General features: G+C 45.5%; 1 protein-coding gene across 2 annotated transcripts; it reads right to left on the bottom strand.

Annotated features, from left to right (window-relative positions):
- Positions 1 to 4,242: 4,242 nt before the first annotated feature.
- LOC134034022 (neuronal acetylcholine receptor subunit beta-2-like) lies at positions 4,243 to 13,208 on the bottom strand. Of its 2 annotated transcripts, none has more exons than XM_062478332.1 (8): positions 11,969 to 13,208; positions 8,757 to 8,902; positions 8,563 to 8,607; positions 8,253 to 8,362; positions 6,731 to 7,257; positions 6,018 to 6,529; positions 5,615 to 5,760; positions 4,243 to 5,410 (listed from the first exon to the last, which is right to left on the bottom strand). In XM_062478332.1, the coding sequence occupies exons 1-8, from the start codon at positions 12,150 to 12,152 to the stop codon at positions 5,383 to 5,385; spliced, it is 1,698 nt and encodes a 565-aa protein (XP_062334316.1). In that variant the 5' UTR covers positions 12,153 to 13,208; the 3' UTR covers positions 4,243 to 5,382. The 2 variants fall into 2 exon arrangements, with proteins under 2 accessions (XP_062334316.1, XP_062334317.1); XM_062478333.1 differs by having other exon boundaries at positions 4,243 to 5,415; positions 11,969 to 13,204.
- Positions 13,209 to 13,620: the final 412 nt, after the last annotated feature.

The following is a 13,620-nucleotide window of genomic DNA, read 5'->3' as shown; positions in this document are numbered from 1 at the left end:
ACAAATACAAAATTAGCCGGTATATGACTTGCAGCTGCAAAAGTGGTCATGCCTTAAAGGATTCAAATGTAAGTAATGATCACATTAACTTGGATAATGTCATTTGTAGAATACAGACAGTACACCTTCATTTGTGACTCCTTTGGCTACAGATTATTCCTTTCTCCTCTTGTTACCCTTCATAAATGTCAAATTGAGTATTTTCTGCCGTCTACAGTGTGTATGTGTGTGTGTGTGTGTGTGTGCGTGCAGAGAGAGAGGGCAAAAAGATAGCATGCTTGGATTGACAAGGGAATTGGCCCAGCAGAGACACTGACGGACACTTGCCCTGTGTCCCTGATACACACCCACCCACGCAACCACACACACACAAACACATACACACACAGAGACTGCTTTTTGTCCTATTAATATTCTGGAAGGAAATCCAGCTAAGTTCCATGACTTTTTGCAAGTGTGTGTGTGCTAATGTCACATCAATGACCCCCAGCACACACACACACACAAAAAGCGCACACACACCAAGACCTTCCCTCAGGTTATTGTATCTAGGACAAACACAATCAAACTCCAGAGGCCACTACTTCATCCTGGCAGGTGGTGTCACATCAATAATTGTCCCCCTGTCTCCTATACAAAGGAACCAATCACAGCGGTGTATTATGCTCCTGTCTTTGTTCCCCCCTTTCCATGTTAGAGGGAATTTGCGTTCACGGGCCATGATTCCTCTTGAAAGGTGTGATGTAAAAATGTCAACAAAAGGCAGGGGGGGAAACGGAAGGCCTTTAAAAATGGAGGTTAATGTGTTTTTTCTGTCTAGGTATGGTGCCTACTGCTTTTCCCTACAGACCTGGCTTGTGAGGTCACACGCTAAGTCATGACACACCTGGCCTCCCCTACTTCGTTAGGAAAAATGGATAACGCTGGAATGGGAACTAGGTGGGAATGAATGTTCTGCTACTTCTTCTCTTATTCATGCTTTTCCTAAAGGCTGAGGCCCAATGAGTCGTGACCCCATTTGTGTCCTTTTTTCCCTTCCTCTCATCCATCCTTTCATCCTTCATCTCCCTTTTCTCTGCTCCCCCACTTCCTCTCATCATCCCCTCTCATCCTTTTCTCACATCCTCCTTTCTCCTCCTCTGTTCTCCCCTCATCTCACTTTCACCTGCCCCTGTTTCCTCCCCTCCTTACCCTCTTGCCTACTTATCTTCCAAATGTGTTTTTTTTCTCCACTCTTTTCCAAACCTTCTCTGCTTCTCTTTCTCTAAAGCTTTTCCTTGCTGTACAGACAGGGATGTCATTTAAAAAAAATCTTTATAAAAAAAAACAGCACACTGGAAGACACCTCCCTCGCTAGAACTTTTAGAAGATGATGAATTATTAACCTGGGCCATCTCCACCAGAACCTACATGACCCTCACGAGAAAAGTGCTTTTTATTTCCAGTCATGGGTAGAAAAAGGGGACTTGATTTTTCCTCAGACGTATCAAACCATTTCCAAGCAGTACTTAATGGAGCGTTAGTGATCAGGAGCTTCTGGGCCAGCACAGGAGATGAGGGAAAAACAATTTTTCCTTCTGCCCAAAGAGTAAGAATGACATATTAATGAGAATAGATATACAGACCCACACACATGTAGAATGGAATAGAATGTCTACTTGACTGTGGAAATCTGACATTCTATGACTTCTGGACAGGTAAGCATGGGTTGTCTTTGTGAAAACACATTGCGTCCCCCAAGTGAAGGATAATCACCTTACAACCACCACATGCATACACAAAAAAACACACATACACTTACGGATTTGTGTGTATCGGTTTACACTAATTAAAATGAGTCATGGCAGAGTGTTTCAGGGTTACGTCTTAACCGCTTACCCACACTGGCGTACACACATGAACAAACTCAAGCTGACTTAAAATCAACCTCTTGTCTGAAGGTTTGTGACTCAGTCATTTGAGTCAGTAGGAAAGTCATTTAAAGTGAACCTGAGGAGGAAAAACTCACAGTGGAGGCTTGTTGTTTGATTGTGATCTGCTGTGAAGTAAAGCGGAAGAAACCAGAGAGCCTAAGGCCAAAGGAATATTTAAAATCCACTTTCAGATTTATAGTTGTAAATAAAAAATTGGAAACGTGCCTGATGCTATCCTTGATAGTTGTAATTCAATAAATCCAGAGTGAGTTAGATAATATAAAGTAGTCGCTCCTTAATTTTGCCTAAGTGCCTGCCGAAGATTGTGATGATATGCATGGTTGTTTTCACACACGCACACACACACTTCACTTGTCACATTAGTCTAAATGAAGAGCCGACTAAGATCTCTCTGGAAGCGTGGCATGAGAAGGCAAACTAAGGACATAAATTCTGACTGCATTTTCTAATCTACATATTTGATTACTAGGCAAAACCTAGACCAGACCTGGGTGAAAATACAGTGAATGAACTGAGGCTAGATAGCAAGGGTCTGTGATCAATTGATTTTGCCTGGTGTGATGAAACCAAAGGACAAGTGCAAAAGATGCTCACCTCACCCATCAGGCTAAATCTGGGAGCAGGAACATCAGGAAAACTCAGAGGTACAAGCAAGAAAACACCATTTAATATTCAAGAGATAAGAGCAAATTCTGTCCTTGTGAAATGGCCTATAGAGTGTGCATGTGTGTGTGTGTGTACTTAAAAGCACTGATGCATTCAATCATTGCTCTGAGTCAGCTGAGGACAACTCTGACACCAGAGAGAAAGAGATAAGGGATAAGAGTAGAGGAGATTTGTAAAGAAAACTCGGAACAAACGTTGTAAGGAGAGCTACAGTTACTCAGCACTCTCCTTACGGTCCGTCTCCGGTTTCACAATAAGAACGTGCACTCACGTTTGATAACCGCAACTTTCAATCAGCACCAGTGGCGATTCTACACGGGGGCGACAGGGGCCAGTGCCCATGTAAAAATGTCCCTGCCCCCCCCTGTGGCCCCTTTGAGCTGACTGGATAATAAAAAAAATAACAAATTCAGGGGTTCATGCCCACCTTTTACAGCATTGTCCTACTGTTTTAATTTCTAATTTTTGATGGCCCTACCTCATTGTTTCAATTGAAACTCTTTATGTACAAAATAAAAGTTTCTATGATTTTTATGTAAAGCAAAATTATAGTATTTAATATTTAACCCTTGTGTTCTCTTCGGGTCATTCTGACCCATCAGTCATTGCGACCCACCGTCGTATTGCGACAAATTTACCGCATACAAAGACAAAGTGAAGCATTTTCTTTTAACAGCTAGGCTGTCTCAGACCCCCCACATTGCAAAGGTTAAAAGAAAATTATTTTAATTTGTTTTTGTATTGGGTAAAATTGGGTAAACACAACGATGGTTCGTTATGAACCTTTGGGTCATGTGACCCGAAGGCAGCACGAGGGTTAAATATCATTTGTTTCGTTCGTTTTTTAATGTTCCCCTCTGATTTAACACTGGCCCCACCTTGGCTCCCCCAGTAAAATGTGTATAGAACCGCCACTGATCAGCACAGAGCACGACATTACAGTATTTACAGCCCGATACGTGCCTACCCGAGTCTCGTCACGGCCCCGTAAGCTATAGGCCTACCTGAAACGCATCGGTCATCCCCAGGGGCGAGCAGTAAACACATTAATTGGTAACATCGGTAAATATCGCTTCTGTCGATATCTGTCCAATTCGTACACTTGCTCATACTTCTTTTCTGCTGAGTCGTCACAATGTTGCACTTTTGCTGAGATAAATGAATTCGCACCAGCTAAATCTTGTGGGTGTCGCGTAGCTACAAGGTATGTGGACAGTTGTAGATCAAGTGGATCGGTATCATAACGTGAGGGGCTGAATAGCAGTCAACTGTAATTTGAAACGAGACACACAAGGTAAAGACACACAAACACACATACGGCCGAAACAGGATGGAACTTCGAAGATACACTCACTAGCTTAGTGGCGCAGAAATGCATACGAGCGCGAACATACACAGCTAAAAGTGTCCATTACTTTGAAATGAGAGCGGCTATTAAACACTCGTAGCTCATTCACTCTGATAGGAACACAGAGGCCTAATGTGCTGAAGTTCTTGAGTCCGTGTTCCGGTGTGTGTTTAGATTGCCAGCCGGACTACCGGTTTTACTCAAGCGTGGAGGGATCTCAAAACACTCACTACGCTTGGGCTATAGGCACTGATGTTAAAGTGCACACACAAACACACAGAACAAGGTCACAAATAAATTGTATTGCTTCTTTATTTGAAATATATTAAAGAGGATGTCTCGTTCAGACAGCACAGTCGGCATGTCCTGGTGATAAATGACAGTGTGTCCTCCCGTCATTAATAGGAATTGTTAACAGTAATCGTTTAAGGCAGATACAAAGTGTTCGAATGTCCCAAACAGAAAGGTGAAACCTAGAGGAATCGGTTCTATTGTGGAATAACGGGGATCTACAACTTACAGGTTGAATTCAGTTTCCACTCACACGCTACGAAGTAAACTATGAGCAAGTACAGACTTACATACACTGTACTGGTGGTATGTTTTGCAGGGGAAGCTTGGTGATCTTTCAAAGTCTTTAAAAAATCTGCCATTCTGAGAACCCCCCCCCCCACACACACACACACACACACACCCCTCATTCCACCCTCACCCCAAAGGTAATATTGTAATACAAATATAAGTCATTTTTCACACATGGCGCTTTACTTTGACCTCTGAGTCTTAGGCAATCCCTGCCTATCAGCCTTTGAAGTGATATGGCATTGGGGGATGAGGGGGGAGGGGTGGCAAGGGAGAGACAGAGACTAGGGTTAAGTAAGAGAAAGCACATTCTTCAAAAATAATACAATGCATTAGTGACTACACAGCTTGAGTGGGAAACACAGTTCGGAGTGTGACGAGAGTGAAAACGCACTTGGGCTGAGAGTTCTAGAGAGATATGACAAGAGAGAGAGAGGGGGAGGTTAAGAGAGAGAGGGAGGCTGAGAGTGGGGGGTGGTTGAGATGGGAGAGAGAGATACACTGGAGATATAACCTGTTAATACTTCATGAGGACAGGACAGAAGGAGAAAAAAAAAAAGTAAATGGACTTCCTAGGTGGGGCTCAGCGAGTTAAGAGAGAGAGACAGAAACAGCAACAGAGGGAGCGTGAGAGAGAAAGACATAAAAAGGTTCTGACACGATACCCACAGTGGTGTGGTGCAGTAATGTCTTTACATCATCATCGTTATGCTTAGCTAATGTTTTTATGAAGTCTGTTGAGGAGGCAGATAACAGGAGGGGGCACCTGGAACCTCCTATAGCCTTGTCACGCAGGGGGTCTCCACAGTTCCTCTGACAGCTGTAAGTTAGCTTGCTACAGGGTCTCCCCGGCTAGGTCCCAGGGGCTGTCAGAAATCTCCTAATCTGACAAAGGAAGAAGAATAACAAATTCAGAACTAAAGAAAGAATGATTGTAAAAGAAAGTATGCAATAGACAAATAAGTCGATAAGTCAATAAGACGAGTTCTGTGTCTACAGGCGACCAAGCTATGATGGTGTTTCATTTGCGACATTTATAAAACAGGAACCTTCGTTCCTGGGGTACGGTTAACACGTTACTCACTCGTTGTCGTCGGCCGTGGGTATGTTGTAGCTCTGGAAGAGCGGCTGCATGAAGAGACCTAGCGTGCCTGTCACACACACCACGATGAAGATCCAGAGGAAGAGGCGGTCGATCACCATGGCAACATACTTCCAGTCCTTGATGATCTGAGTAGGGAGGAGTAAGATGGAGAAAGAGAGGGAAAGGGGGTGGGGGGCAATTCTTTTTACACAACCACATTAACTTTGAGTCATCTTAAAAATAACGAGAGGGCCAAGAGATGGAAAGAGAGATGAAAGAAAGGGTGAATTGATAGGGATATGGAATGACAGAGAGAGGTGAAATCAAGGGGAAGAGCACTAAGAAAATAATAGATCATGCCAGAAATGCCCCCCTCCTCCTCCCCCCCCCCACTCCTCCTCACCCCTTCGTCGTCGTCCTCCGTCCTCATGTGCTCGGCGATGTACCTCACGCCATCCACTGCCTCCTCCATGTCGGCGTCCCATTGGACGGCCACGCGGCGGCGGAACTCCGGCGGCCCTCCGTCGGACACGTCCCCGACCTTCCAGCCAAACTTCTTGGCCGAGTCCTCGTTCACGTAGAAGGAGTCCGCGTTGGTCTTGATCCCACCCAGCTTGATGTCGGAGTGCGTCTTCTTCTCCCCGCCTCTGGGGGCGCTGTTGTTCCCCGCTGAGCCCGTGGCGGCCCCGCTACCGGCGCCGGTGGTGCTGCCGTACTTCCTGCGGAGTCTCTCGCGGACGTTGGAGCTCCCTGGGCGGCGCATGAAGAGGAAGGCAGGGAGGCGGACGAGGAAGAGGCGTTTGACCCAGTCGGGCATGCGGTGGGTGGAGGGCGAGCGGTGGTGCACGTTTAGGACACACACGCTGGTCACGATGGAGAAGGTGACCAAGACCATGGTGAACATCAGATACTTGCCTGTCAGAAGACAGTCTGGTCAATACATACACTGTCCCCCCCCCCCATCTGAAACATACGCTCGCATCAAACACACTCCAGCATATGCCCAAAATACAAACATACAGTTTGACAGGGCAGGTTACCACACGCAATGTACGATCACTTCATAGAACAACTAGAAAGTTCTAACCATGCCCTTATCACGCCCCCACAACCCACCTATGAGGGGCACTGCCAGGGAGGTGGGCGGGACTATCTTGGAGATCAGCAACAGGAACACAGTGAGGGCCAGCAGCACGGAGATGCACAGGGTCATCTTCTCTCCACAGTCGGAGGGCAGGTAGAACACCAGGATGGCCAGGGAGGTGATGAGGACACAGGGGATGATCAGGTTGATGGTGTAGAACAGTGGTTTCCTCTTGATGACGAAGTCGTAGGTGATGTCCAGGTAGGTGATGTCATCGGGGTCTTCGTTCTTGCGGGCGGGCAGCGACACGATGTCCCACTCGCCGCTGGGCGTGAAGTCGTCGCGGCTGGCAAAGTCGCTGGTCAGGATGAGGTCGAGCTCCGTGTGGTCGTAGGTCCACGAGCGGAACTTGAGCGTGCAGTTCTGCTGGTCGAAGGGGAAGTTCTTGACCTCAATGGCGCACGCGGACTTGTAGATGGCGGGTGGGAGCCAGAAGATGTCGCCCGTGTTGGAGACCACGGCGTTGCAGTAGAAGGACACCTCGTAGACGCCGTCCGCGCTGGAGTGAGGGAGGGACGTTAGGTCAACACGTCACCAACACACATCTACATACTGTATGCATACGCACAGTTTTACTCGTGTTTCCAGTAACTGCACCTCACTTCAGTTAAATTAAGTTTGTTAATTTGTCCTTTGCGCCAGAGACTGATGTATGCTTTTTACATTTGAACCGTGAAATAATTTAGGATTTTTTATGGATTACGTAAATCATAAATAAAAAAATGATATACATCTATATAACGGCAACCCATTATCATCACTAAATCAGCGTTCGTTGCTTGTTTTGAGTGGGGGGACACTCATGCTACACCACCCCAACCACCCCTAGACCCTCAATCATAATCAGTCCACACGCTCTGTGATGTCAGCCAACTTTGAGGGGAGGGGGTGGAGGGGTGAGGGGGGTCCATAGTAAGGAAATAATAATTATATGTCAAACTCTTAATTCAAATTTACAGTGTGATACTGAAGGCTGATTTTCTACTGTAATTAACCCTCCATTAATCCCCCCACCCCACCCCCTCCTCATTAAGTGCCAGGTCTCTCTGTACTCTGATGAAAAGAAATATATTTTTATATATATTTTATTTATGCAGACATTTTTCAATTAAAAATCACTGTAGAAACATAAAAGCTTATTTTAGCTGCAGATTTTCCCCTTCAACGTTCCGGATGGGGAACGTCGGAACGCTTGTAATCCCGTTACATCTACCGATTTATCACACACACACTCACACAAACACTAAATATGTATAGTACATGGGAGAGGGATATCCAGTAGCTGTAAAATGTCATTCATTTACTGACCTCATTGTGTAAAATAATATGCTTCATTGCTTTATTGAGTATTGAGCTGGATTACATTTGATTCCCAAACACATTTAATACCATGTAAAATAGGTTACCTTTGTGAGAAAATCTGTGTTTTTTCATTCTCATGACTTGCTGTTTTTTCATTACATGCATACACATACATAGCGGCAGCTGGCTTACTTGTTATAGAGGACAATGTCAGGAAGCCAGATGTGCTTGGATGGGATTCGTAATTTTTTTATGCCTTCGTACTTCTCCGGATCCCATCTCAGTCTGTAGTCATTCCACTCCTGGGAGGGCAAGGAAGTTTAAACTACACTTCCCAGAATATTAGTCGAGGACTACACACTCAAAAGTGAATGTTCTAAGACTTTTGAAACCCTAGCAGGCCTTGATTTTGATCCCCTTTTGAAGATGTAGCGGTTATTTCTCCTTTTGGGATTAAGGGGGAAATAGCAATGTTCTAACAGGTGTTTTATAGAACACTCACCTGGAAGAGCCAGAGGTTGGTCGTCATTATCTGCTCTCTCTCATTCTGAAAACCAAGCACATGCACACTACATGTCATGGACCTGTTTTTAATACTCTGCACTGCATGTCAGCGTTGGAACAGTATCTAGGTGTGTGTGTGTGTGTGTGTACTTGCTCGTATATATGTGTGTGTGTGTGTGTGTGTGTACCCACCACACTGATGAGCTGGGACAGAGACACCTGGATGGAGATGGTGACCTGCTGGCTCTTATTGACCGCCGGTCTGATCAGCTTGTTGTAGCGCTCTGGTCCCAGGAGGTAGTTCACCAGACGCTCCTCCGCGTTCTCCGCCCCTGTACCTGGTAGTCACACACACACACACACACACACACCGGTAAAGTGGATCCTCTTCTCAGCGTTCTCTAATCCTGTACCTGACATGACACACACACACACACATTCCACATGCCCCAGTATTTTCATAGTTCCTTTATCTTTAATGAACACACTCTGAAACAATGGGTACTGGCTGCCAGTGAATGCTGGCATACGGACAGATAAACAAATGCCTTATTAGACGACAGAGTCTGCTGGCGTGTTGGCAAGGAGTGAGCTCCTGAGGACTCAGACACTGTAACAGCTCTACATCCTCCAGACACAACGCTGCAACACTAGAGAGGGAAATGTCAACACACGCAGTAAAACAGAGAGGGAGACCGGGTGTGTACATGCATTAGAGTGTGTATGTGTAAAGAGAGGAAAAAGACAGTCAAAGGGAGGGAGAGAGAAAGAGACAGAGAGAGACAGAGAGACAGAGAGAGAAAAGGGAGGGAGAGAGATAGATTCCAGTTTGAGTTTTTCTCTCCTTGTGTGTTTCTGCTCCAATGTCAACATGAATGGCAACGATTCTGTAGGCTACCCTAGCAGATTTCCAGCTCCCAGTTCCATAACAAAGCCAACACATACACAAACATACAGTACACTTTTAATTTCACAATCAGAAGTCCATCGGTAAAGTGTATTGAAAGCACCCATACCTCCATTTCAGTACAGTAACATTTAAAGAAGTATATTTAAATGGCTACAAAGAGCCCTAATGAACAACAAAGAGGGTTGGACGATATTTGTAGCAGGGCATCCTGTTTGTCCTCTGTTTTCCTGTATGTATCCAAGGTAAACCACAACCTTCTCTCCAGACAGATTCCAGTTTTAAGGAATTAATCCACAAGGATTATCTCCCATTTGGGCTACACACACAGGATAGAGATTGTGTTCGGGGTAGAAAAAAAACAAACCTTGTCATACCTTGTCAGCCTTTATCCATGCTCTAACAGCAGACAAAACACATTCCAACAGTTAATTAGAACTTCATCAGCACTTTAAAACTACAGATGTCAAATTAAACTGTATTAGATGGACCATAATGTTGGAGTGAAGCAGTGTGCTGAGTGACCTATAGACTTGTACAGTTACAATTCAGCATAACTCCGTCCTTGTCCGTGGAGGTGGCAGAAAGGGGAAGGTTGAAGTGAAGGTTGATGAGTAGTTAAGTACCTCACAGTGTTCTGCTGTTTCATGAAAGCTTGCCTCAGGGCAGCGTAAAACTAACTCCTTGTGTGATAACTGCAGCTATAATCATCTCCAAGTGTGTACCTGTGTGTGTGTGTGTACGTGCAAAAGGTGCTCTTTGCATGTCTCCTGGTGGAGAGAGGGGGGGAGAGAGAGACATTGTGTGCTGCTGTGTGTTTCAGTATTTTAGCGAGTCTGTATGTGGAGGGTCAGTCACCAGAAATGAAAAGAAAGTACAGGAGGAACACAGTAAAATGTTATGGAAGTGAATTCTAGAGTGCTAGCACACACATGGAAAACATCCTTTGGGGGAAACACACACACAAAAACAAATACACACAAAGCGGAGCAATGACGTTCCCATGAAGCATTTTACCTTTTAAATAATTCAGGTGTACATTCCCTAGGAATGCTATGTCTTCCTAGCAAAAACCAAGAGGCAGCTACAAGGCTGTCTGTCAGACAATCTCACTTCATAGAGAACTAAACGTTTCAAAATGAATCCAACGAGGGCGACATTCCATGACTATAATCGATCACAGCCTCCTTGTTCCCCTTGAAATCCAAGTGGAAAACAAATGTCATCAAAGATAAACAAAAGTTATCAACACCACGCAAGAGTCTGATAGTACATGCAAGTGTGTGTGTGTGTGGGGGGGGGGGGGTGGCAGAGTTCAAACTTTAGAAATATCCCTTCCTCAGCAGTTGTGGTATTTGAGGGGGGTTGGGGTGAAAACACCCTGATGTAAATTATTAAAAAGGAAGCCATCTGCAGTGGCTTCTTTTAAGAGTCATGAGCCCCAACACACACACACACACACACACACTGTCTCATGAGGTCTCAGCTGTGGGAAGAAGTTGCAGCATGGCTGCTTTCCTTTCTGAAAGAGTGAACAAAGTCGCCACACACAGCCACACTGTCTGAGGTAGTTCTTCTACTTGTGTGCCTTCATGTGCTGTCTGTGTTGGTGCATGGGTGTGTGTGTCAGTGCGTCCACTGTCGGTGCATGTGAGTGTATCTGCTTGTGAGCATGGGTTGGTGTCAACACTGTCTGTGCACACATGCTTTTCTGTGTGTGTGTGCTCCCTGAGGCACAGTCAATGACAGCACCAGATTGTCCCGGCTGTCTCTCAGCACACTCCTGCCCTCTTCCCACCGGGCATTAGACCCCTCAGATCAGAACAGATCACATACAAACACTGTATTAATTTAGCAGGCACTTTTATCCAAGGCAACAGAACAGACTGACAGAGAGGTCCACTCTGTTCCTCATACAGCCTCTTAGGGAAGCCATCTGTTGGGCCTCTATGGAGTTTGGTTGTGTAACCATTTTGTCCGGTTCATTAACCTAGTCTGTCGAGGCAGTTTGTGTTGCCTGTGTGTGCCTTCTGAAGACCACGTTGTGTGTGCGCGCAGTGCAAGCATGACGTGGATGTTGTAGGCATCTAGACGTCTTTTCAAGTGGATAGGGACTTTGTTTGGGTGTTTGCAAAGTGGGATGGGTAACGGGAACTTTCAGGACCATGGACGGCGCCGCTGAGGCCACCAGTCAACAGCTTCAAGTTTGAAGATGCGTCTAAAATAAGAGCGGAGCCATTGGGGGCGAGACAACACACTTACATAAGCTGTTACACAAAGTATCCTCCTGTATTTTACCATGTATTTAACGCTAAAAAATATTCCACGCCTCACATCTTACCTCACCTGAGAATTGCTCGCATTCGTAAAACTTCCGACTCTCGCGTATTGCGTAAATCAAACCATATAGCAGGCTTCGCCCAGGCTGTTGTTTGAAATATGATTACACAGAGATACTCATACACACATGCACTGACATTTAGTGTAGCCTACTCACTTGCGAGAGAGAGTACCAGGAGAAATAGGGACACGGTCACCCTCGCAGCCATATCTCCTCGCGTAGTCAACAGAGTTCTGTCCTCGGACCGACGCTCAGAACTTCGGTAGAGGTTCAGATTATCTCCGGGACAGGTTACAGAAAGTTGGCACTGATCTGGACCAAGTGCAGTCGAGGCGTCCATCCACCATCGAGGTTCGACAGTGTTAGCGACTCCGTGGCGGTTGTTATGAATCCCCCGACCCGTTTGGCATCGGCGTCCCGCAGTTTTCTCACAAACACGTGCGCAAAGTCCTCATCTGTCCGGTACCGGTATTAAAAAGGTCTACAGATTGAACGTTTGCAACTCTTTGTTTGGTTCACACTTCGTTAAAAGGTCTGTGATGAGTGTTCTGTGTGCTACGGTGTTCTCTCCGGCGCAGTGTCTGTAGACTTGCAGTTTCAGCCGAGAGCCACAAATTAGCCGCGTTGACATTTGAGCAAAACTCGATCCCAATCCAATAGCCTACTCATGTCCATGAAGTCGATCATGTAGTTCTTGCTGTTGTCAACACTTAAACTCTCATCAGCACGAATCTAAAAACGGAAAGGGTCTGTGTTAGAGATTGGCCTTTGTTTTATGTGACGCACCTGTAACTTATTAAGGATAAAACAATTGGCGACAAAGCAATCCATTAGGCTACAGAACCTTGTTTTCGATAAGTTTTCGTAGCATTGCATCGCATCCCAGGCAAGGTTGCAAAAGAGACACACACAGCTGTAGGTACGCAACCATGGTATTTTCAACAAAGGTAGGTCAGTTTTCGACTAATTTCCATTCCAAACTCGCTCCGGTTACTGTCCTCGAGATCGGAGATGCTATGAGCTTCATACGGAGGTGGAACAGACCACGTGATGGTAGGGCTGCTGAGCTCTGCGCTCACAGTTGAACGCTACTGCTTCCGCGCTGTCATAGCCTATACTTTTACCACCAAACTGAACAGACAACCTAACGTAACATTGACTTATTTGGAATCTTCACATTGATAAAACTACAAATCTCTCAAAACTTTAACTAGCCTTCGCAGCCTTCTCACACTTGCTAACGCCTATCCCGAGTCAAACGCCCAATGGGTCTACCCTACTATATGTAGTTATCATAGGCAATGGTTTAAACCAAATTATTTCATATAGGCTAGTTATGCTGATGATGACTTGATAAGACCGGTAGGCAACAGCAGCTTAAATAAACAATAAATGAGTGTGTCTTGAGCTGGGCTGGAAGAGGGAGTGGGAAGTAAGCACTCCTAACTTTTCCTCTGGTGACTGCATTGGCGTCACGCAAGATATCCACTGATGGTGATCTAATTGCTTGAGTTGGTTCTTTTTCTCTGCCTCTCTTTCTTTCTTTTTGTGTGTCGCACTCTCTCACGCACACGCGCGTACCCATGCCCGCCAAACGCAATTGTTGACATCACTGTGTGATTATGCAAAACAACCAGGAACCCCTTAGATTGTGTGTGCGCGTGCGCACGGGTTGAGGGTATTTCGGTCTGTTGGGAGGTGGTTTTGATAAAGATATGAGCTGTCTGTTGGTAAGAGCAGAATTGTGTAGGAGGCCACTCAGACACAAAAAATGCACGCGTCAGAGAGAAAGATGGAATTTGAGAAAA

The sequence above is a fragment of the Osmerus eperlanus genome, chromosome 14 (genome assembly GCF_963692335.1).
Source record: "Osmerus eperlanus chromosome 14, fOsmEpe2.1, whole genome shotgun sequence".
Classification (NCBI taxonomy): Eukaryota; Metazoa; Chordata; class Actinopteri; order Osmeriformes; family Osmeridae; genus Osmerus; species Osmerus eperlanus.
Note: the sequence above shows the minus strand (reverse complement) of the source record. Positions and strands in the feature narration are given on the sequence as shown.